The following is a 22,098-nucleotide window of genomic DNA, read 5'->3' as shown; positions in this document are numbered from 1 at the left end:
GGTTTTTCTTCTTCAATAAAAGTACCATATAAGCTGTAAGTGATCCAATACTCCCAAGGTTAATTTTCAATTTTCACAGTGAAAGGTTACTATTACATTCTGACCTGTAAATTGCATCTTTCTACTAACACCCTATCATCTCATTTATGTCTCTTTGCAGCTAGGACTTAAGTATTCTATATTTGGTGACTTGCATCTGTTTATTATTGGGTTTATGCTTGGCTTCACCTACCATTTGAATTAACATTTTGTAGCACAGTCATTTTGGATTCTTATACCTGGCCTACACACAACTACTTCTTTTTTTTTTCCTCTTTTAAATTGATCAGTACAAATACCATAGTAGAAATAGTCAATACAGCTCAAGAGTCAAATAGATGCCTAAAAGGCCACTGAATAAACTTGAGAGCAAGACATTAAATTTGACACTTGTCCTTCAGAATGAATCGGAGCAGATAGACCTTAACAGCATCCAGAACAACATAGCTAGACCTTTCCATTAAATATATTTTAGAATATATAATTAAAAAAAAGTTATTTCACAAAGGGCATGAAAATCTAAAATTTAAATCTTAACAAATAAATATATACTGAATGGCTGGCTATATAAAGTTCAGAAGAAGGATTCTTAGGTTAAGTATCTCTTCTTGAGACTTCCCCTCTTCAAGTGTATCTTTTTCTCTTCAATACATTTCTGAAACCTTACATTAAAATGTTCTTGTAATGCGCATAGATCAAGAACCTCTAGAATGTCAGGTAAATGCAGCAGCTGTGGCTTCTACAGTGCTTGACATATTGGATGGAGTCAGATAAAGCAATCAAAGGTTGGACAAGCACAGGAGTCTTCAATGGTGATGCTACCATTTTGTTTTAAAAAAATTCATTCTATTTATTTGCCAATAAGCATTAATTTTTTAACACGCACAGATAAAACGTGTCGAGTTTTCTGCATCCAGGTTAGGGACTTACTTGAATATTTTGTTTGTCTTGTCGAGCTTATCATGAAGCTTCCCTTCTATGGAAACTTGCTGTCTGGGAGACAGAAGTACAGTGGTAGATATAGGGTCCTCCCACTACTGACACACGGGCATGTACCTCAACCCACTAACTGTGTAGTGTTCTCAGGACAGGTAACATAGGTGGAGTCAAAGAGAGCTTCTGTGGTTTCTAACTTGCTAGTTGGCTTCCTCCTCAGTAGCAATCCAAATGGCAAAGACAGCTATCCACTTCTTGTGTGACAAAGTCAAAGAAGCAACTTCCAAATTAGCAATGAAGGTAGCAACTACTTGCATTATGAGATGGAAATGCAACAGATCTGACAAAAGCTACTGAGAAACACCTCTTGTTTAGTGTTTCTTACTCAAAAATTTTCAGATATTTGTGTTTGCCACATGCCCACTGTTGAGCTCTGGTTGCCTCTGTCAGCGGTGTCTCTCCATTAGAGGCCACCTGACCCCTCAGAGCTTCCATAGTTCACAGCCCCAAATATCAAACTCTTCAATTACCACAGCAGAGATTTCCATTTAAAGTCAAATTCGGATATAGAAAAATCTCTCATCTCAAGCATAATGTGTGACCCACAATGTAACCTACAGCAGTACGAGTTCAGGAGGTCTAAGCAGCTTCTCTGAGCAGGATGATGTATCCAGCTGAGTTACCTGAGGAACATGTACATTGTGAGAAGGGCATGAAGAGGGGAAACTTCAGAAGCACTGTTCTTACAGACCATGGCAGCTCTGCATACTAATTCCATGTTTTGGGGACATAATCATGCCATTTGTTTAGAAAAATTCATTTACAGAACTGAATCAAAACAAGCAGCTTTTAAATATTTTAGGTAGTTTCTAGAAAGTTTCATAAAGTACACAAGGTTGTTAAGTGACAGTGACACAGTTACCTACTTGATTAGTCACAAAACCTAAGCCTACTAGAGACAGGAAAATGAACAGTTAATGAATTATTATTAATGTATAGATATGGGAATAAACCCCGTATCAATCACAGAAAAAAACCACTAAACCGTTATTCCTGTTATGGACTCAGAACTGCATATTTAATTAGAACATTAGACTGATTTTAACCTAAAATAAATATTAGTCAACAATTTTAAAAAAGCTTTAGAAAACATTTAAACTGATAGGCCACAAAACCCTTGTTATATTTAATTTTATTGTAAACCAATTACATTCTAAATGATTTTTTTTTCAACTACGGTGCCAACATTTTCTCATTTTTTTTAAAGGGAAAAAACCTCTTCTACAGTAAGTTCTATTAGCCTATGACTCCTATTTAATAACCCCAGTGAATATAATTATGTGGCAGAAAAATGCTACAAATATTTAAGCAGACAAGTCAAGAGTCAAAATTAAGGCCAACACGTAAAATGAAACAGATTGCACATAGAAAGCATTTAAAGGAACAGCCATATCTTTATTTACTTTTACTGTGAGGATGAAAAAAATCTAAGTACCCCCCTGCCTTATCAAATAACAGGAGTTTTGCTTCTCTCAAGAGTGGTGTTAGATGGCTTCAGGCCATTCAATCAGTATGTACAGGACTGTTCCTTACACAGCCCAACTCAAAGCCCATCTCTGAATTCTCCTGACCTTTCCCCGTGAGGGTGACTAACTTACACAAGGAAGGGCACTCTCAAACCCTCTCCGATTAACATCTTCCTTAGCTTCCTCTGGACCAACAGGAAATATCACTTATCACCCAGCTGTCTTACTAATTTTCAGTTTGGTGAATTACAACACTGTCCCTTTGCTCTGTGGAAAATGGTAACTACCTCTAGTTACTTGTCATCTTGGGAGGATGGCAGCATAAAGAAGTCCCAGTTAAAGAAAACCCAATCTGGTCACTTGAAAAAATGAAACTCACCTTGCCTTTGGATACATGGGGTTATAAATCCACAGAGTCGAGGTATTTGAAGCACTACTGAATCCTGAAGACCTTCAGTTACTGGATCAATCCTAAAAGGCTGTTACTGCTTGGCAGAAGACCAAAAAAATGCCCTAAGGCTCTTCTTGCTTGCTTTAGATACTACATCAATCAGAACTGGAACATGCAAAGTACCATACTGCTACCGGTCCCTTTGAATTCTGGGCTGTTTGAAACTTGGCTGGTCCATGGAATCTAATCACTAATTTTGGTTTTTATAATAGAATATTATTTTGAGAGAGAAAGCAGAAGTGGAAAAAACCCAAACCAAAACCAACAACCCACCCCACTCTTAGCCTGGGTAAACTAAACCAGAGATTGGATCCTTACCTGACTCAAACATAACCTTTTATCTATCAATCAAGACAGAATAGCAATGTATTATATGAAAAAATATTCAAAACCCTATTTAGACTGAAGGCCCTGAGTGCACCCTCCTTCCTAGGAGTTTAACCAGATGCATTCAAGGTCATCTCACTGTTAAGAGCTGTGATGAAGAAACAGCTCAAAGAAGCCTCCATGGAGGCTGCCCTCCCCCTTTTATTTGGCTCTTATGCTTGGTACTGAGCATGCTACATTGCAGTCACATTGCATCTATGCCCACAATGCGTTGGCCACGCACCCCACTGTTGTGGAGCTGAGAGACAGACACGACCTCATGGCTTTAGACCTGCCTCGCTCACCAGACTGTGGCTAATACTGGTTACTGTCTTGGGACCTGATCCTAACTCAATGATTTGACTTCTTGGCTTGAATTCAGACATGCCTCACCACCAGAGACCTGTACAACAATCTATACTTTTGAACTGCTTCTGGTTTACATCATGAGACGTGCTCTTTCCACCTCGCTTGGATATTGTGGGGCTGTACACCTCATCACTGAGGCCACTGCCTCTAGCAGCCTGGCTATCACATGCTCAGCTCCCGGCTTCGCTTTCCTTGTGGGCCAGGCTGCCATTGCTGCTCCCTAGCAGAAATATCTAACCGCTCACTATCTACAAAGTGTTGCTCAAAACAGTTTATGACCAACTAATTGTCACTTTCAACATACAATATTCCATTTTGAGCTAAAATCAGTTTAAGAAAAAGATATACCACCTCGCAGCTGGTGTTGGCAGTTATCTACCCCATCCAGCAGTTTGGGAGTTCCCCCACAGTTGTGCTGACAGCTTTTCTGGAGCCAGGCTATCAACTTGACCACTTGAACTGAAAAATAACCCATATAAATAACTGCTTTGATGATTTTGGCATATAGGAGGGAACAATTTGTAGGGTGAGAAAGAAGGACTAGGGATAGAAATGTTGTAAGCTAGCTTTGCTGCTCAGAACTCTCATGTAACCAACTTCATTAATTTCAGAGTACTTAAGAGCATCTTCACTTCAGACAATAGTATCTACTTTCAAAATCAGGTTGCTATGTAAGGTATACAGAGGTTCTATGTGTGGTATTTTGAAGTTAAGGCTATTGGTTTGGAAACAGGGAAGAAGTAGTGTGATTTCTTTTTCCCTCTGCCTGAGTGTTCCCAACAGTTTCTGTCTGGATTGTTCAACAACTACTCATAGATATTTCCAATCAGCACTGGTTTGTTTATATTTATAAACAATAATTTGATAACCAACATTTGCAGTCCATCACTTTTCATTGAGAAACTTAGTAATTAAAATAAAATTATTAACTTAAAAATACAGCTTGATCATGTGAAAAAACTGCTGATCAATATTCAAGACAAGCTACGGAGTAGTTATTCTTTGTGGGTCTCGAAGGTCATGAAAGTGATGGTTTTATGCTACCGAGTGATTTGCTTTTCACAATACATTGACAAAACAACACAATTAGTCTTGCTTCAATAAGCACACACAATAAAATGAATTAAACAATACAACATGTCTCATACATTACAGCTTCACTTTTGTAAACACAAAAGCTGCTTCACTAAGGCCATATCATTTCCCTGTCTGTTTTTAAATGATTAGCTTCGTATCCTTGTAATTAATTTTAGCAACTCTGTTGTCTCTGGACAGAAATGTTGGAATTAAATAACTGACCACACTTTAAGGTAGTATTTAAATATTCAAAATCCTGGAATTAGAAATGCTTGAGCATATAACAGTGCAGGACAAGCATAACCAATAAATAGCTGGTTTATGAGAGTATGCAGTCATTAAAAATCGTGACTGATCAATCTTTTCTGACCAAGGGGAGCAAAGGTCTTCAGAGGCTCCTGTTCATAGCATGCCCCTGAATTGCTGGGGTCTGTGACCTTTGAACTCCATTGCTTTACCTACTTAGCTCATACCCTTTTATGATTGTTCATTACATTAAGGTAGCTGGCTTTCTACAGATGAGCTGAACCCACACCTATGATGGCCAAGTAGGAGCTGTTTTAATTTTTTTCAGTGACTTCTCAGTGAATGTTTATTGTTTGCTATGCTACAGCTGTAGAGGACAAGTGACAGACAAATGAAACTTTCCACTCTTTCAGAGAAAATGAAATATTGATCACTTATCATAAGAAACAAAGAGCCTGGCATAAGTAGGGTTCACATTATGAATACAAAATCAGTTACTTATCTCAGGTTACTCTAACAATAGATAAATACATCTTTTATGATGAATGTACCTACTTCTAAATGTGCATACTTTGTTATGGTTATATTTTATCTGTATATGGATGCACACAAACACACACAGATGTGAAGAATTTAAAATTAATTCCTCAAGTCAATTCATTAAGTGTAGAGCATGTCAACGTATTACTAAACTGCTTCTTATACCTTCCTATATGGAAGAATAGTCTATACTTACACATTGTTCTCTGCTCTTTATATGCTATGGTGATACCATGCAATATTATATAATGCAACAGACAACTGTGCAAATAACATCTTTCAAAAGACTGCAATCAAGCCAGATCCATAAACAAAATCTAAGAGAACAGAATTGTAATGTTGAAAAAGTACAATGCATAAAACTGGTTAAGTCTATTAAATGATAATGTTGCTTATTAACCAAATATGTTGTGATAGGTCAGTGCTGAGGTTAAACAGAAAACATCAATTGAACCATTTCCCTAAATAAAGCTCCAGGGTGCAATATTCAAAGCACTTTATTCAATAAAAAATGCTTTTAAAATGGTACTTCGGTGATTGGGAAACATTGGCATCATCCGTCAACCTAACTGCAGGAAAGTTCAATAAGCTAAATAATGAACCATTTACATTATTTTCCTTAGGCTCCAGTGATTTGCAAACATTGCATCAATAGAACTCTTTAAAAAATTATGATAAAGACCTGCTAGTCTTTCAACTCTCAGGCTTTTTGCTGTCATGTTGCAATTTTTATGCTGTTTAAATGTTTTTTGTAGCTTAGTCTTTTTATAAGACTTCATTTAGCATCAATTTCTCATTATATTAAAGTATATTTGTTCAATATGATAATTTTACTAGTGTTTCAAGTATTTGAGAAATGAAAAGGAAATTTAATGCTGTCTGTTCTAAAATGTAAGTTTTTAATTTCACTGTCATATAGTTTGAATGTATGAGTCGAGATTATTAAAGAAAACATTATTAAAAGGATATCTGCGCTTTCTCTTTGTTGAAGCACTAACAGTTTCTTTGTTGCTGATTTCCTCTTCTACTTCCCTTTCCACCCTGAGTCCCAGATCTGTCATGTTAGCACTTTATCAACTTTCCTCTTTCCAAGGTCAAATTCCCTACTGTCTTCCCAGGGCACCACTTGCATAATTCTCAAATCTTACAGCTGTTTCCTTTAGCAAATATGGGCAGAGAATTGCTCTTTATGGTAATATTTTCAAGTTTCAAACAATGAATATACAAAAGTCCACAGGGATAGAAGAACAAGTGGGATAAAAAAACCACATAGTCTATTGCACATCTCTTCATCTGATTTAGTAATACCTTTGGCTGTTAAAACAGAATTTTTAATTAATCCATAGCTGTTGTCGTATCTAGATACTTGCTGGTGCAGTCTTTCATTATATTTAGTAATACCTCATAGGCTCATTACACTGATTTATTTAGCAAATATGAGTATATGTGCATATGAAAATTTGTACACATGTGCATAATAGAAGTCTAACACTATACAATTACAGTAACAAACTATATTTATGATGTATCTCTGGCATAAACAAATGAACTTCCAGCATTCTCAATTCACAATGCACATCAACCACTACTATATAACAACACAAAGAGTATTATGGATTATTGATTTTAGCCAAAGAGTAGGGTCTCAACTCCTGGCTAGAGTTTATTTTTACAAATGTTCTGACTGCCACTTTTTTATCACTGGGAACCAGCCACTTTAAAGGTCTTTGACACTATGAACGGTGATTATAGCATCTGAAATGCATGTAATGCCTGCTAGCTTGGTACTACATGACGACAGACTTGATTTTATTTCTCGCATTCCTAAAAATACTTGCTAGAGACTTGTTACTTTTAGCAATTACAGCTTGCAGTTTGGATTGCTAAAGTTTTGTTAGTATTACATATGGTGATATATTAGACATAAACCAAATATGTACCAAGAATAATAGGCTATGCTGTGGCAAGATGAGGTTTGTGGAAGAATTATCAACCTGTATAGCTAGAAAAATACACAGGCTTTCTGATACACACTCTCTTCATCACATTTTACAACCACCTTGTTTTGATTATGACTAAGCTACTGTAGATACACCACCAACAGTACACCCAAGCTTCAGACACTGCTAGAATTTCTTTAAAACAAAGACATCCCTCAATCTGCTCACTTTCAGAGGCAAATCAGCCTTGAAATACTCTGTTTCTATTTTACTGTATCGAGTACATACATGTTTATAAGTGAACAGGCTATAATTAATTTTTATGTTTACTTTGCAGTATATTGAAACTTGAGCTTTGCCTCTCTTCTAGTATTTTTTTAGATGAGTTTTAGGCTATCAATTTAGGCCCCAAAACTGGATTATTTGGAACAATAACTCAATTCCACTGAAAGCAGTGGGATTTGTTTAAAATTTGGATTTAAATGGAAGTCAAATGCATGTTTTTATAGAAATGGGGTTTTAAATCTGTGTTACAGTTGATGCAGTTTTGACAGAACCCTGAAGATTATGAAGCTGCCTAGGGTTTGAAGCTCAAAAGCTTTTCAGGAGTGTTTGAGGTTTGGGATTTTTTTTCTGTTAAGAATCTATACACTCCACTAACTGTGTCTCTAGCTAATGTACCTGGTTGTCCATCGCTCAAAGCAGTTTCATATTCCCTGTTGCATGTATATGCTATGATTCATACATGGATTAATGTTCTGAGAATACACCCAATAACTTTAACTGCAATACTCAACACAGTACTGACCCCAAAACACTGACTTCACAGACCTTTTAGTCAAATGATTGAAAACACTTATGTAACAAACACCAGTTCTTTCCTACAGCTGTAGAGGAAATAAAACCAGATTACTGCTAATTTTAAAGAAACCCCAGCCCAAAACACTCTTCTTTCACATCTTTTTAACTTATTCTGTTCTTCAGGAGCTATTAGTTTTTTCACCCTTGCATACTAACCTCATCAGGGCTGGAAGCCTGGTAAGTTCGATTTTCATCACTGAAGTCCTGATCCACCTCTGCATATTCTGTTTCTCCAGACACACCAGCCCGGGATTCATATACTGGGGTCACATTGTGGCACAGTGCAATGGCCTTCACTGCTTCGTGTATCCGACTGCTGACACTCTTGCGGACTTTGGGTGCAGACAATTGAGGTTTCCTAGATGGTGTTGAACTTGTACTGTTTCCACTATTCTGAGAGTGCACCTTTAAGGCCCAACACAATGAACAGTAAACCAAAGTTCAATAATGGAAACAAAACATGAATGATAATATATATATTAAAGCGTTCCCTTTAAAAAGGTTGATAAATGGTAAGGATAGTAACCATTTATTTATTTTTTATAACCTGCTAACCCATTCAGATTGTGATTCATAAAAATCCTCATTTACTGTTCTGTAGAACTGATACATAACTGTGTATCAGTTATATACATAACCTTGTATTTGTAGTCTGATTTGCAGTGACAGAGCCTGCAGACAGTTGAAAATACATGAAATGAAAACAAGTATGCAGTTAAAGGGGTGAACAGACTGACTGGATTCTGCAGAAAACTGTGGTTCTTCACTTCAGAATTTACATTTTTCAGTGATCCATCAGAATAGCCCTTTAAAGTTTTTTATATTCTATGAATTGTTTTTTAAAAAAATATTTAAGTCAGCAACCAGTTGGGTGAGTTCAGAAACACCAAAACAAAATTGCAAGGGTGGTGTTTTGTCATTGTCCTCTTCTAGTCTCTTTTTCACCTGTATACATTTACAGGTTGGAAACTCCAATGCCATTAAACTGAAAAAACCATCTTCTTTTAAATCTTCACCTAAAACCTCTGTATTTTAAAGACCATCACATTGGTGTGGAACAAGAGCAAATATAACTGTTAAGTATAAATATTAGGAGTCATTAAAACACAAATATTGCTGATCTCATTTATAGCCTACATAATTTCTGTATTTGTGAACTAATGCAGTTTGTATGCCTTTGCTGCAGGCTGAAATTTGTCCTTAGAAGAATGCAAATATCTAATAATCCAATATCTAATAATCATGCAAAATAATAGTTTGACACATATTTGAAAATCACATTACTGTTGCATAACCACTAAATTAGCTTTAAGTTATCCTTCAGAAATGCTCAAGCACATGAATGAATTAATCTTTTAAGAAAAGGTAATATATGTTTATAATTAGTTTAAAATGACTTTGTTGGGGGGTTTTTTTGTTTGTTTTTTTTTTTTTTTCTTAAAGTCAGCACATTCAATATATCAGCAGTACTACCAAAGGCTCTTCTGTTCACTCCAGGGTAACTCTGAAAACCTCTTCAGAAACTACACTTTTTTCCTCCTGACTGCAATCTGCTGAACCGTGAACATTCTGCCCATCAAATTACAGTGTTGTCTAATAAAGGGTTTAACTTTCTGCTCATCTGGCACTGCTTTTCAGCTACTGCTTTAAACCTCTGCATTTGCATTCTGCTAACACTGATGCCATTACAGCCGCAAATAAATTAAGCTGATTTACTCCTCCTGAATTATGTTATGTTTATTGATGCTTGTATAATTTAATTTCACACAAATTCCATTAAAGATTATGCCCTCTATCACAAAATGCTTCCAGTGGGGAAATATAATCAGGTTATAATAGATTTGTGTGTTACATTAAGATGACAATAGTCTAGTAGGTCCAGTGTAATAATAAAACAGAACACAAACAAGGGATAAAATCAATGTCACACAAGAACCACTGCCTAGCTAACTGGCAGCTTCTATTATCATACATTACATAAAAACCTCACTATACTTTTTAGATTGAATCAATTGTTTAATAGTTGCTTGTTTTGTTATTGAGACTCCTTAATTTTTCTGTTTTAAAGAGTTGCTACCAACACACACATAATTAAGGCATTATTTAAACATCAAGCAGTGTTATATAAAACTATAAAAATAAAGAGTTCCAAGAAAGTTCTTTTCATCATCTACTAACAGTAAACCTAGATTTGGGCAATCTTTTCCCACAATTGAGAAAAAGCTTCCCTCACATTTCTTTCTTTTAAAAATTTCAGTGCCAAATACATTTATTAAAAACTTAACTAACCATGAGTATCACTCATTAAATTTTACAGCAAACTAGTAAAAAGCTTTAAGCAAGTAAGAATTCCAGAGACAGTGCAATTTTTTTCAAATAGCAAACTTATCTGCAAAATATGAAAAGAGTGTTAATGAGTGTGCCTCCCCTAGAAGACTGGTTCTTAGCTGCCAAACTCAGAGCTAGGTGTACCAGCTCAGGACTCTCACTTAGTATTATTTATTGCTACAGTTGTTACTGTGAATATGGTAAAAACTATGTTTGAGTGATTTTTATAAACATAGTCAGGTAGCAATTATTTTCAGTAACCTGTTCTGAACTAAATTTGGACTGCTCGTCTTTAGGTAAAAGAGCTCCGCATCTCATTTCCAAGGCATATTATTGCATCTCAGTTGCTATTCATGGCTACACCTACTAAGAATTAAGCTGAAATAGATTTATCCAAGGAAAAGGTATTAAAGAAGTGGATTTGTTTATCTGTTTAGATGGGAAATAATACAGAAATTGAAGCTGCAGACTAAGAACTTGTAACACACTGCTTACTGACTGCTTTCCCTCCTGCCTCTCTTCCCAAAAGTTACATAATATTAATAGAGTCCAGTGTGGTGTCAAACAACTGCTTTTAAATTTTTATTTTAAGCAAATGAAAAAGCAGCCATAGTTCAAAGCACAGCGCAACTAAAGATTCAAATCAATTGTTGATACTACAATCCTTTTACAAGAGAAAATGAGGACACAGACAAGGTCAGTCTACAAACTTAACTGGGTCAGCCAATAATGGTTTTGTATCCAAGTTAACTATGGAAAAGAACTTTTATATTAAGTTTTATTATCATACTGTACCCAACATATGGAAATATTAGTTAACCTATCATTTATTTTCTCTTCTGTCAATTTTTTCTTTTTTGTTTCAAAGAATAGAAATAAAAAGTAAAATATCCTTCCTAACCCCAGACTGAAATCAGGCACTTTGAAAGGTTTGCAGAAGGCACCCAAGTAGCATACATATATGGGAGATGCAAGTGATGCTTGCAGAATTCCATCTTTCTTCTTCATCCCACAACTGGCCCACAGACAGACAGGGAGTCACAATTCACTTGTACACTTTCCAGAGCAAGCACTCTCATATATCACCAGAACACTTCACTCTCAAGCAATATGTAATTTTCCATTCCCCTGCCTTAACCCCAACCCGAGCTTTATGCTGTTTGCAATCATCTTAATTTTTTTAAAAACACTTTTTAGATATGCTTTTATAAATTTTCTTTTGACAACTATTTTTTTTTTACTTTTTGGTTATACCAATTAATGTGTTTTTTTGATGTTTATTCTTGATGAGTATCTTCAAAGATCTGATTCCATTCATCTTGTTCTGGATGCTTACTTGCGATTTGTAGTCTCAATAACAAATAGCTTACGCCTAGATCACTTGGCAGGAGAAGGACTGCATTACACAGGTTAACACAGATTTCTGCTAGTGGGGAATAGAAAAGTAAACTCCTTTAAGTGGGTATTACAAGGAACATCAGAATCAGGAGAGAACTACATACTGTCTCACATTTTTCCCTTTCATCATATTTGTTAAGAGATACTTACAAATGAAAGAACTTTCATAGCATCTCAAATTTCTAGACATAATCAGTAACAATAATACTTCAATGGTGTTTAAAAATATCTCAGTATTAAAGTTAAATAATTTATGAAATGAGATACCTGTGAATAAGAGTTTATAATATGACTCTGAATTTCATCCATTGTGTCTGTTCCATAGGACACAGTACCTAGGTGGAGGCGCTTAAATACCATCTCATTCTGCGTAAGTGTTCCTGTAACAAAGAAGTAGTATATCACACAGCAGCAAAAATGAGGCCACAAAAAACCTCCCCAAACCTTTCTTTTGGAAAGAAGGAATGAATCATGAGTTAGCATCTGTTTAGTTAATAAAAGGATTATTTGTGGTGAAAGATCAGAGTTAGTCATACTAGAAGAAATCACTGGTTCCACCTTTAAGCTGATTCTGCCAACACAACTAAATATACAAGCTTGAAAAAAAGAAATAATTTTTCATATGAAAGACAGAAAATGCAGAATTCTGGATGGAACTGACTCTCAAAAGTCAATGCAAGAGTTTATACCATGTACCAGAAAATCTAAAGCAAAAACAAAACCCCAACCTGCCAAATTCATAAAGATAATCTGCACTTCATGTACAAAGGGAGACTTTCTGGCAAAGGGTGCATTCAGTGTTATCTTAAGTAAGTTATTAAGACCTAAATTCACTTCCAAATGTGTTAGATTTAGCCTCCAACCAGAATAAGCCAGAAAAAATAAAATCAGTGTTTTCAGAGCTCACTTTACATTTGTAGGAAACTACAGGGTGTCAGTCACAGACTGACACTTTGCGTCCACCTCTGCCAAAGAGTCACAGCCTCTGGGTTCTCTAATTGAGGGGTGGGGGCTTCAGCCTTCCATGATGGTGCACATCAGGCAGAAAGAGATCACTACCGCCTGGCTTCCCACGGTCAATTTACAAAAGATTATTTTGATCATGGTCCTTCCTAAAGCTTCTTTTCTATGGTTACTAAGTTAAATTAATATAGTATAAAGTTATTCTTCTATCTAACTATATAGTTTTGGGTCATTAAAATGTATAAATTTGATGATTAAGTAAACAAAACATGGTACCAAAAGTTACATTCTTGAAGCTTCTACAATATTTTTAATGTGGAACATATGATAATTATCTATAAATAAAAATTGCAGAATAAATGATTTCATATTAATTCTATTTATCTATTTTTATAGCATATCTTTGTCCCAGTATGCCAAAATACACAGTAAGGCACAAGAGAGAAGACTAAAAGCATGACATATGCTATAATTACTATCTGGAAAACAGAACTGTTTGGACAGTTAGCATCCAGTTTATGCATCTAATGGGAAAGAACCATTAGTAATCTTCAAAGATTCGGTAGGGCTGTAAAAGTCTCTCATCTTTCTCAGTTATACTTGAGATGTCTACCACTCCTACTCCCTGGTAGTATCTGTACAGTGACACTTCATCCCAATTGTTGTACCATCATACTGCACTATCAGATCATGTTTTCCTGTATTACCAGCACTAGATGATCATTCCAAATTCCCCCTCTACCATAAAAAAAATAAATTACACTTCCCATTTGCTCTTCCTTACATGTTGTTGAGGATTTCAAATAATATGACCATGAAAAAAACCTTGAAAAAAATATTTAAAATAAGGCTTATGTGAAATACATAAATTCTCCACAAAATATGCATAACATTATGAAAAATTCACATGAGAATTAGAATATTCCCAAGGTTGGAAAACAGCCCAGAAAGACAAAGTTCCTGATCTCTAGAATTAGCAAGTCAGAATTTTTTTGTTACTTTTATACAAGGAATAAGAAGATTATTTTGTTTTTACAGTAGTCTTAGAAAACCATGAGAAATTCTGTCTTTAGAAAGCTGTACTTTGAGTCCTTTTGTTAAATTTAATGAAAGTTTTTACTTTAATAACAGACTAGAAAAATACAATCATTAGTTTGCACGAGAAACATGAAAGTTTCCACTAACAAACATGAGACTAAAATCTTCATTTCTAAAAAAAACACCCCAAACCAAAACCCAAACCCACCCACTTTGTTCAGTAATGTTTATTGCAAGAAATTTCCAAGTAAATCTCCATCACCTTCCTTACTTTCCAGTCATACTAATATCTTCTCACTGCCCTTAGCTGCGCCAAGCCTTTGAATTAAAATAAACATTCCCTAGGAGTTGTGAAACTAAATGCTACTCAAAACTTGAGACAGCAGGCAACTGTCAAATCTGCTTCCCACTAGTTCTGTAATTGCTGCTTGGGAGAACTGAGCAGGAAACAAAATTAGCCCTATGATTATTATATGGAAAGATTATTTCTTCTGACACCATTAAATCAGTCCAACGCCAAATCATGCTTGGTGAGGGAAAGGTAGATAGGTAGAAAATTTGTGTGTTCCCTCCCCCCAAAGCCCTTCTCAGCAAGTAGAAAAGAAAAGCTTCTGAGCAGAAAAGTATGGATCTTCCTATCCTGCAACAATCAGAAGCCAGGGAAGGAGGTTTAGGAAAAATGCAAAAGGAAAAAAAATCAACTTATAAAGACAGAAATAACCATTCTAGCAATTCTGATTCAATGCTCACATCTTATATATATTACTTATACCAGCCTTTTTATCAGCTACAGTAATAGGAAACATCTATGACATACAAAAAGTGGCTATAAAACCACCTGTATCTAGTACACAAAATTGTAATTAAAAAAAAGACTAAAAAAACAAAGAAAGAAAAGAAGAGAACAAACAACAATTACAGTTTGCTCATGCTTCTTAAGGCTAGTGTAAGGCTTTCAACAATAGTCACAATAAACTGGACATCTTACTAGACAAAAAAAAGTAGCTGCATTTATGAAAGAACTCCTAAAAGTTTCTGCAGCAAATCAAAATACACCTTTTTCAGTCATCCACATGGAAATTTCACCATGTATATAAATTTAGAATTTACTTCAACATTCTCCTAATGAATGAAATACCAAAATAGGACAGAAACATTCCCAACAACTTGTTCCAAATATTAAATGGTGACTATCAGTCACATTTTAACTTTAGCAGCAGTTCTGTCTTAAATTTGTTTTTTTAGTTGAAGACTAATACACCATGACAAAAACCCCAGATCTTTCACAATGCAAGCCCTTCAAATATCTAGAGGTAGATTTTCTAATATAGCCCACTTAAGAATGAAAAGCAACCCAAAACTGAGCTCTCTAGTCTGCTCAAGGTGATAATACAGAACAGTGAAAGAGCTTTCTATTTTTAATAATGCTTTTTCAAGACCTACTTATCAATTCCACACTTTCAGATCATGGCTAATATGAAGTCAGCAGAGAAAAAAAGCTTATTTTAGAAAAGCTTCCAGAAATTATGCTAATGAATATATGATCTACTATTATACATTCTTAATCTTTGCCCTGAAACGCAGGTACAATACAAGGAAAATATCCTGACAAAAAGTTAGTATACAATTGCTGAAGAAAAATTTAGTATGTTCTTTAACGAAGCCAAGAGCTCCCCCCCCCCCCCCTACAATTGTATCATTAAACACAGAGTAAAGCAGGCAAAGAGGAAATTAATTTCTAAGGAAAAAGTCCTGAAGGCATCATTCCCTGGGTGGCAACAGATGTGATTCACAACAGAGCAGTAGTTTTTTTTATTTTGTTTTTGAGAAGCAGATGCAGATCTTTCTCATCCTATATTACTAGATGGTAATTTGGACCGATATCAACAATCTAAAAAGACCAAAACATAAAAGCAAAAAACCACGTACAGCATAAAAATTAATAACTTTTTAAGAAATTGAGAGGATGAGTAACTTTTAATAAAAATATGAGTACTTGGTTTGAGCTATTTGCTTAAACAGCAAATAAAAGTCAGTGTAAATGTGAACATTTCTATGGAAACTTTAAGGGAGATCAGGCCCAATGCTCTTAATAATGAGACTATTGGCAACAATCTGGAGATATAAATTCTTGATATGAACCCTGAAATAAATATAACCTGGTACAGAACTTAAAAAGAAAATGAAAACACTCATGGTAAACACATATATGCTACATGTCTGCTCACTTACCAACAGGCCATAAACATAACTCCCACAAAACCTCAAACCAAACAAATCCCAGTACAACCCACTGAGAATGAGGGCAAATACAAAGAGGGAGTTATTCCATCCTGGGTGGAAGGTAACAGTAGAGGTAACAAGTAACACAGTCATGAATAGGAGTAGCTATTTCCTCTGCATCTTCTGGTTCCCACAAGAATGACAGCAGTATCTAAGAGCAACGTCCATGCTCACTGGCTACACCGTGCATTTTCAGCCCATGGGAGTCCAACAGAAGCCACAAAGTAAGGATTCCTTTGACTGACCTACTTTGAGTGCATGTCTGGAAGTTTCCTGTAGGATCTCTCCATCAAAACTTTGCATTTCTAGTCTGCTCTACTCACCCTGCAACCTTAGTGGTACTAAAAATCATAGAGTTAGAGTAAGTGTAAGGGCAATAGTTTGAATATCCATCAAAGTGAAGTGAAGAAACATTCTATTAGCATTTTTTTTAATCACCTCTTCTCTGTGGTAGCTTATGTTGAACAGATAAAGACTCAATTAAAGTATACCTTAAAAGATTAATTTTCAGAAACAATTACCAAAATTCACTATTCTAATAGTACCTTACATTAGGCACATTTAATAAAAAAGCCCATATACACTATCGTCTAAAACAAGGATTTACTAGAAAATCAAGAATCCCAGTGCTCTATGCATCTGTTCAACTATTATATCTGTTAAGTATGTCAATTGGTCCAAACACCCACTAAAATGTTAATTACAGAGCTCAAATACAAGTGTGTGCATTAGTAAATAAATATGCTTGGAAGACTCTACATGTTTGTTTTAGCTGAATACTTTGGTACTTGTGGACAGCAAAAGGCTTGCCATCCTACATCCTAAGCAACAAAATAATTCATAAATATTGCTAAATATTTTTATTTTTCTTTCATTATTAGAATCTTTTTGTACCCCAGAGAGGTCAAGATATCATGCTCATCTGCCCATGGAAATTACTGGAAGCTGCTCCCCTCCTGTAACCGTGTTCCACCCCACTCCCCCCTCCCCACCATAATGGATGACGCCTTTCTGTCAAACTTATATGTGATTCAAGTCCAAACAACATGGCATTTTGGGTAATGGATGCTATAATTAAAATGTGAGTCCTAAAAAACCTGTTGTTTTAGTGGGTGTTTTTAGTAATGGCTTTGTTCTACATGAAGATAAAAACTCCCTAACAAAGGAATTAATGTATTGCTTTAATAGGCTGCACCCTGAGTTAAGTTTTAAAATTTATGAGTTCTCTGCAGCATTGTTCTTTAAACAATGGCATTGTCAAATGCAACCAGTGAGAAGATTAAAGTTCTCCCAGCAGATTAAGTACAAATTATCTGTCCTCCTGTTTCAGCATCATTTGTTCATTTATCACATAACGTCTAGTATTTCTGGTCAGTGTCAATATGCTCTGCATCCTTGCAGTTAACAGATGTCTTCTCTTGTCGAATGAATTACTTTATGTTTCACGCACTGGTGGCCGCAGATGTGTCACTATAGCAACATCATTAATTTCAGATCTTACCGGAAACATGCACTCCAATCAAACCTAATTATACCACATTGCTTTCTTGTCCCACAATAAGGAAACTATAATGCAATTATTGGGATACTTCATTTTCTATTCTACTGTGGCAAATGAGAGAGCCACTGTGATGGACGCTTCTTGTCAAAAAGCTTATTGATGAAGCACAAACCCAATTTACAATCATACAAAGGACTACCTTGCAATTACGTTAGTAATGCAATGCTCCTTAGACTCAACAACTAATTCTCAATCATTTCCAGTGAAGCTTGGACCACAATATAAGATTTTTGTGGACAGTTCTCTGGTTTCCCTTTCATTTTCGACATTGAGAAAAACTTCACCTGTTTGCATTTAACCAGATCAGCCTTTTAGTCCTGCTTTTTAGTAGCACCCACTTGGAGAGAGCTACAAAACTGGTTCTCTTCTTTCTCTGACAGCCAAGCCTTGAAGGGGCAGAAGAACAGAATCAACTGGTTTCTATGACTAGAACTGAAAATTCAAGTGCAAAAGTACTGAAGTCAGCTCTCATGAACAATGTATAATCATGCAGAGGCAATCATGGATTAACTGTACAGATTCTGTTCATTACTCAACAGTGTGTTTCACATTTATGATAAAATGTAGAATGAGACCAAATGTATTTGGGAAAGGAAACTAGAAGCAACTACCAATATACTCAGGTAAAAAGTATATTGGCTACGTTGTTTGTCCAGAATTAAAAATAGTTTAAAATTTGCAGGAATTTAAGACTAATGACATTGAGCATTGTTCCTCATTGCAATCTGAAGAGCAGCGTGGCCTGCAAGGCTGTGGTCAGCGTTCTGAAGCTGGTGACGCCTGCTGGACTCCAGGCTTATTTTCACTTACATCAGCTTTCAGCTAACACTTGGATAAAAGTGCATAGGGTGGGACTGCTGACTGTCAGTCCAAGACATTTTGGAACTACTGCCCTAGAATACTGCTTTTATTTTCATTTTTGCATCATTAATTTACAGATTCAGACCTTCCTCCAGTAGACTTCAGTGCTCTGAAAAGCCTTTGAGGTAGAATGCTATCAATCTTCCAAACTACTTATAAACACATTTGCTGGTAAAAGCTTTTTAACATTTGTCTATTTCGCCCCTCTTAAGTATGCTCTCTGAAAGGCCAGAATACAAGTGCTTCTTCTTAAAATAAAACAGAATTACTGTGATTGCAAGTGGCATGATGTGGGTTGGAAAAAAAAAACAAAAACAGAAAACAATTAGAAGCAAAACAAGGTTGTTTCTCTTTGTATATGCAAATGTATCCTTTCAAAGCTTTATAGATGTAACACAGTATTTTTTGCTTTTAAAAACCCAGTATCACTAAATTTTAAGTTGAAAAAAAAAATTAAGGAGAAAAACTGTGTTTTTAATTACTGTTGTATTAGTTTAAGTGTATTGGTTGTTTTTCTCAAAGTAGAACCGCAACAACTTTTTTAAAAATTTCTTTTTCAAACAATCTTCTATTTCTCAAACAGGGTAGTAGGCACATACACCTTGAGGAAAAGGCAGCAGTACACTAATATTTGTGCCTCAGAATATAAAGTGGTCACCAGAGTAAGAGTATAATTCCTGCATTGCAGAGTTGGTGAATAAACTGTTAGCATTTTATTTGCAAGTCTCAAAATTTGCAGTGCTGCCTAACTGTAATCAGAATACCTCAACACTTGAACTGCATTTCCAGTTTGGTATGGTAACTAGATTTTCTATCAGAAAAGTTTAAGAAGTACACATTGGTTTTGATTACAAAGTAGTGCTTTGGGCAAATGAACTCTACCGCATTGTTTTGAAAATTCATTATTTTTGAACATACTTCTTTTTCCAAACATATGCTGTAAATTACATATTTCAAGCCTTTGATAAGACAGCACTCAGTTACATAAATTATCATGATGAAGGGTGCAATTAAAAACAATAAGCAGTTTCAAATAGCATACAAATCATTAGCTAACTGAAATAAAACTTGTTAAAAGAAGAATTGTTCACTTGCTTTGAAGAATTACCACACTGTAATTAGCAATACGCTTTTCTACGTGCTAAGAAAGGTGGCAGTTGTCTTTATCTTTTAGGAAACAGAAGAATAGCATTCAGAAGTGTATAGGGTAACATATGTACCTATAGAAAAAAATGAAAGTGTATTTTAAAAAAATATGACAATACATTCAATTTACATTTCATTTCAAAATATACAGTAATGGAAGCATTCAGCATGGGAGAGAATGTGGAACTGTTTCAAACAGAAGGAGATGTAAACTGTGTATTATGCTCTCTGAACAGTATAACATAGACCAACTCCTGCCCCCTCCCCCCAAATGCTTTTTCACCATTTTTAACTATTTTGCTTAGAACTACTAAAAAATTTATTCAGCTGTTTGAGAAACAGCTTCCTTAGTTCAAAAGTTCAGCTCCTTAAAAAAACCAGTACATCTACCAGAACTGATTTATTCAGTCTCAGAAAGAATGAAGAAAGGAGAAGAAATATTGTATTTCCTAGAGAATTTAACTTATTATCTATGAAGATATTTCTCAAAATAAACTTTAAGATTACTTAAATACATCTAGAACTAACAGCATGGTAAGACTAACGGCAGACAGCAGCACAGTGCAAGCTATTACTTCTTCACACACTTACCTACCTTGTGATCCTGGTAAGGGCTGGGTTTTCCAGGATACTAGGTCAGGTATAGGAACATGCTATAGTTATGAAAATGAAATCAGCTGTAGAACTGGTGTTTGTGAAGTAAGGAGTAACTGACTTCATGGGGATAACATGTCATTTTGGAGGCTGTTCTTATGACTTGTTTCAGAAATTACTTGCTCTCTCAAAGGCCATTCTTAACTTTATTCTAATACAATATTGCAACAGAAATGAGGTGCAGAATAAAATAGCATCCCGAGTGCTAATCCGGAGTCTTTTCAGAGTAAGATATATGGTACTCTTACTAATGCTATCCAGTGTTCTGTTACTATAGCAGGAGTGTTTCCACCAGAATAAATCAAATTACTGCCAAATACTAACTTTCACGTGTAAGGACTGGCCTACCTAAGCCTGCAGGCACTGGTACAAAAGTCCTCAAGCACACGCTTAAAATTTTAGAGGAAAATAAAAATCAGCAGTCTAATTCTACTCTTACATTAACATAGTCAAATAAAGTTTAGAAATTTTAGAAAAGTCATCACATTTCAGAATTATAACCTGATATACCTGTTTTATCCGTTAGTAAATAAACTAATCGTCCCAACTCTTCTGGTATGGTGCTAGTTCGAACAACTGTTCCAGGAATATTGTCATCTTTCATAATCATCCACCCATAGGCTGCCTTACCCATGTCCAAGTTCACACGTAAACTGCAAAGGAAATTTATACCGTAATCAGCGTGAATATTAGGCAAAGTGAAAGTTATAACATAAAATTAAAACTAGAAGCTCTTTTTAGGATACCTGAAAAAGATTCTTTAAGATTTTTAAGTATATGCCACAAAAATTTTGAAACAATGCTTTTATGTGTTTGTAGAGTATATATCACATTAGAAATTCAAGCTCCATCTCAGACTCTTAGAAGCTATTGCAATACAAACAAATGCAGCACCATGCCTTCTGCATGAGACAGATTGCAACACTTTGTAGAGATTCTTGACATAATTACATTGCTACACTTACAGATATAAGAATATTATATACACTTTATCATAAACAAGACCCAATCCCTATTCAAGTCAGTTTTAATCTGTTAAAAACCCTCCATAACATCTATGTTTTCTTTATGACATGAAAGTACAAATATTTTTGTACCCTTCAAGTCAGTTTTGTAAAAAACTACTTTTCTTTAGCAAAGTATAACTACATTTCTCAACTTCTCTTGTAGTTTTGAAGTTGAGCGACATGTTGATTTCTGTAGACCCTGCTCTAACAGAAATACTGAAACAGGTAGGACAGTGGCTATGTGAACTATTTCCAGCTAATTTGCCCAGGGCACAGGACTCAGAGTCCCAAAGTTTAATAACAGGTTTACAGTAACATGACTCTTAAAAATGTTCACAGGTATATCTCCAGGTCAAAATACTGCTAATGTGCTTCAGACCTTTATTTTAACAGTCCTGAAGTGCTGCTTTACAGCATAACCCAAACAGCAGTCACAGTTTTCATCTGTCATTTTGCAATCACAGTAACAGACTGATTGTGAATTATCTGAGGTAACAGTGGAGGGAAC

General features: G+C 35.4%; 1 protein-coding gene across 1 annotated transcript in view; it reads right to left on the bottom strand.

Annotated features, from left to right (window-relative positions):
- ATP9B (ATPase phospholipid transporting 9B (putative)) overlaps positions 1-22,098 on the bottom strand; it is a 168,070-nt gene that overhangs the window by 22,893 nt on the left and 123,079 nt on the right. Inside the window, exons 13-15 of the mRNA XM_074899760.1 lie at positions 21,094-21,236; positions 12,345-12,457; positions 8,508-8,756 (exon numbers count right to left, since the gene is read on the bottom strand). Of these exons, the coding sequence (XP_074755861.1) occupies positions 8,508-8,756; positions 12,345-12,457; positions 21,094-21,236 (505 nt within the window). The remainder of the gene's footprint in view (positions 1-8,507; positions 8,757-12,344; positions 12,458-21,093; positions 21,237-22,098) is intronic.

This window comes from Athene noctua, chromosome 2 (assembly GCF_965140245.1).
Source record: "Athene noctua chromosome 2, bAthNoc1.hap1.1, whole genome shotgun sequence".
In the NCBI taxonomy this organism is placed as follows: domain Eukaryota; kingdom Metazoa; phylum Chordata; class Aves; order Strigiformes; family Strigidae; genus Athene; species Athene noctua.
The sequence above is the reverse complement of the archived record's forward strand: the minus strand, read 5'-3'. Positions and strand labels throughout refer to the sequence as shown.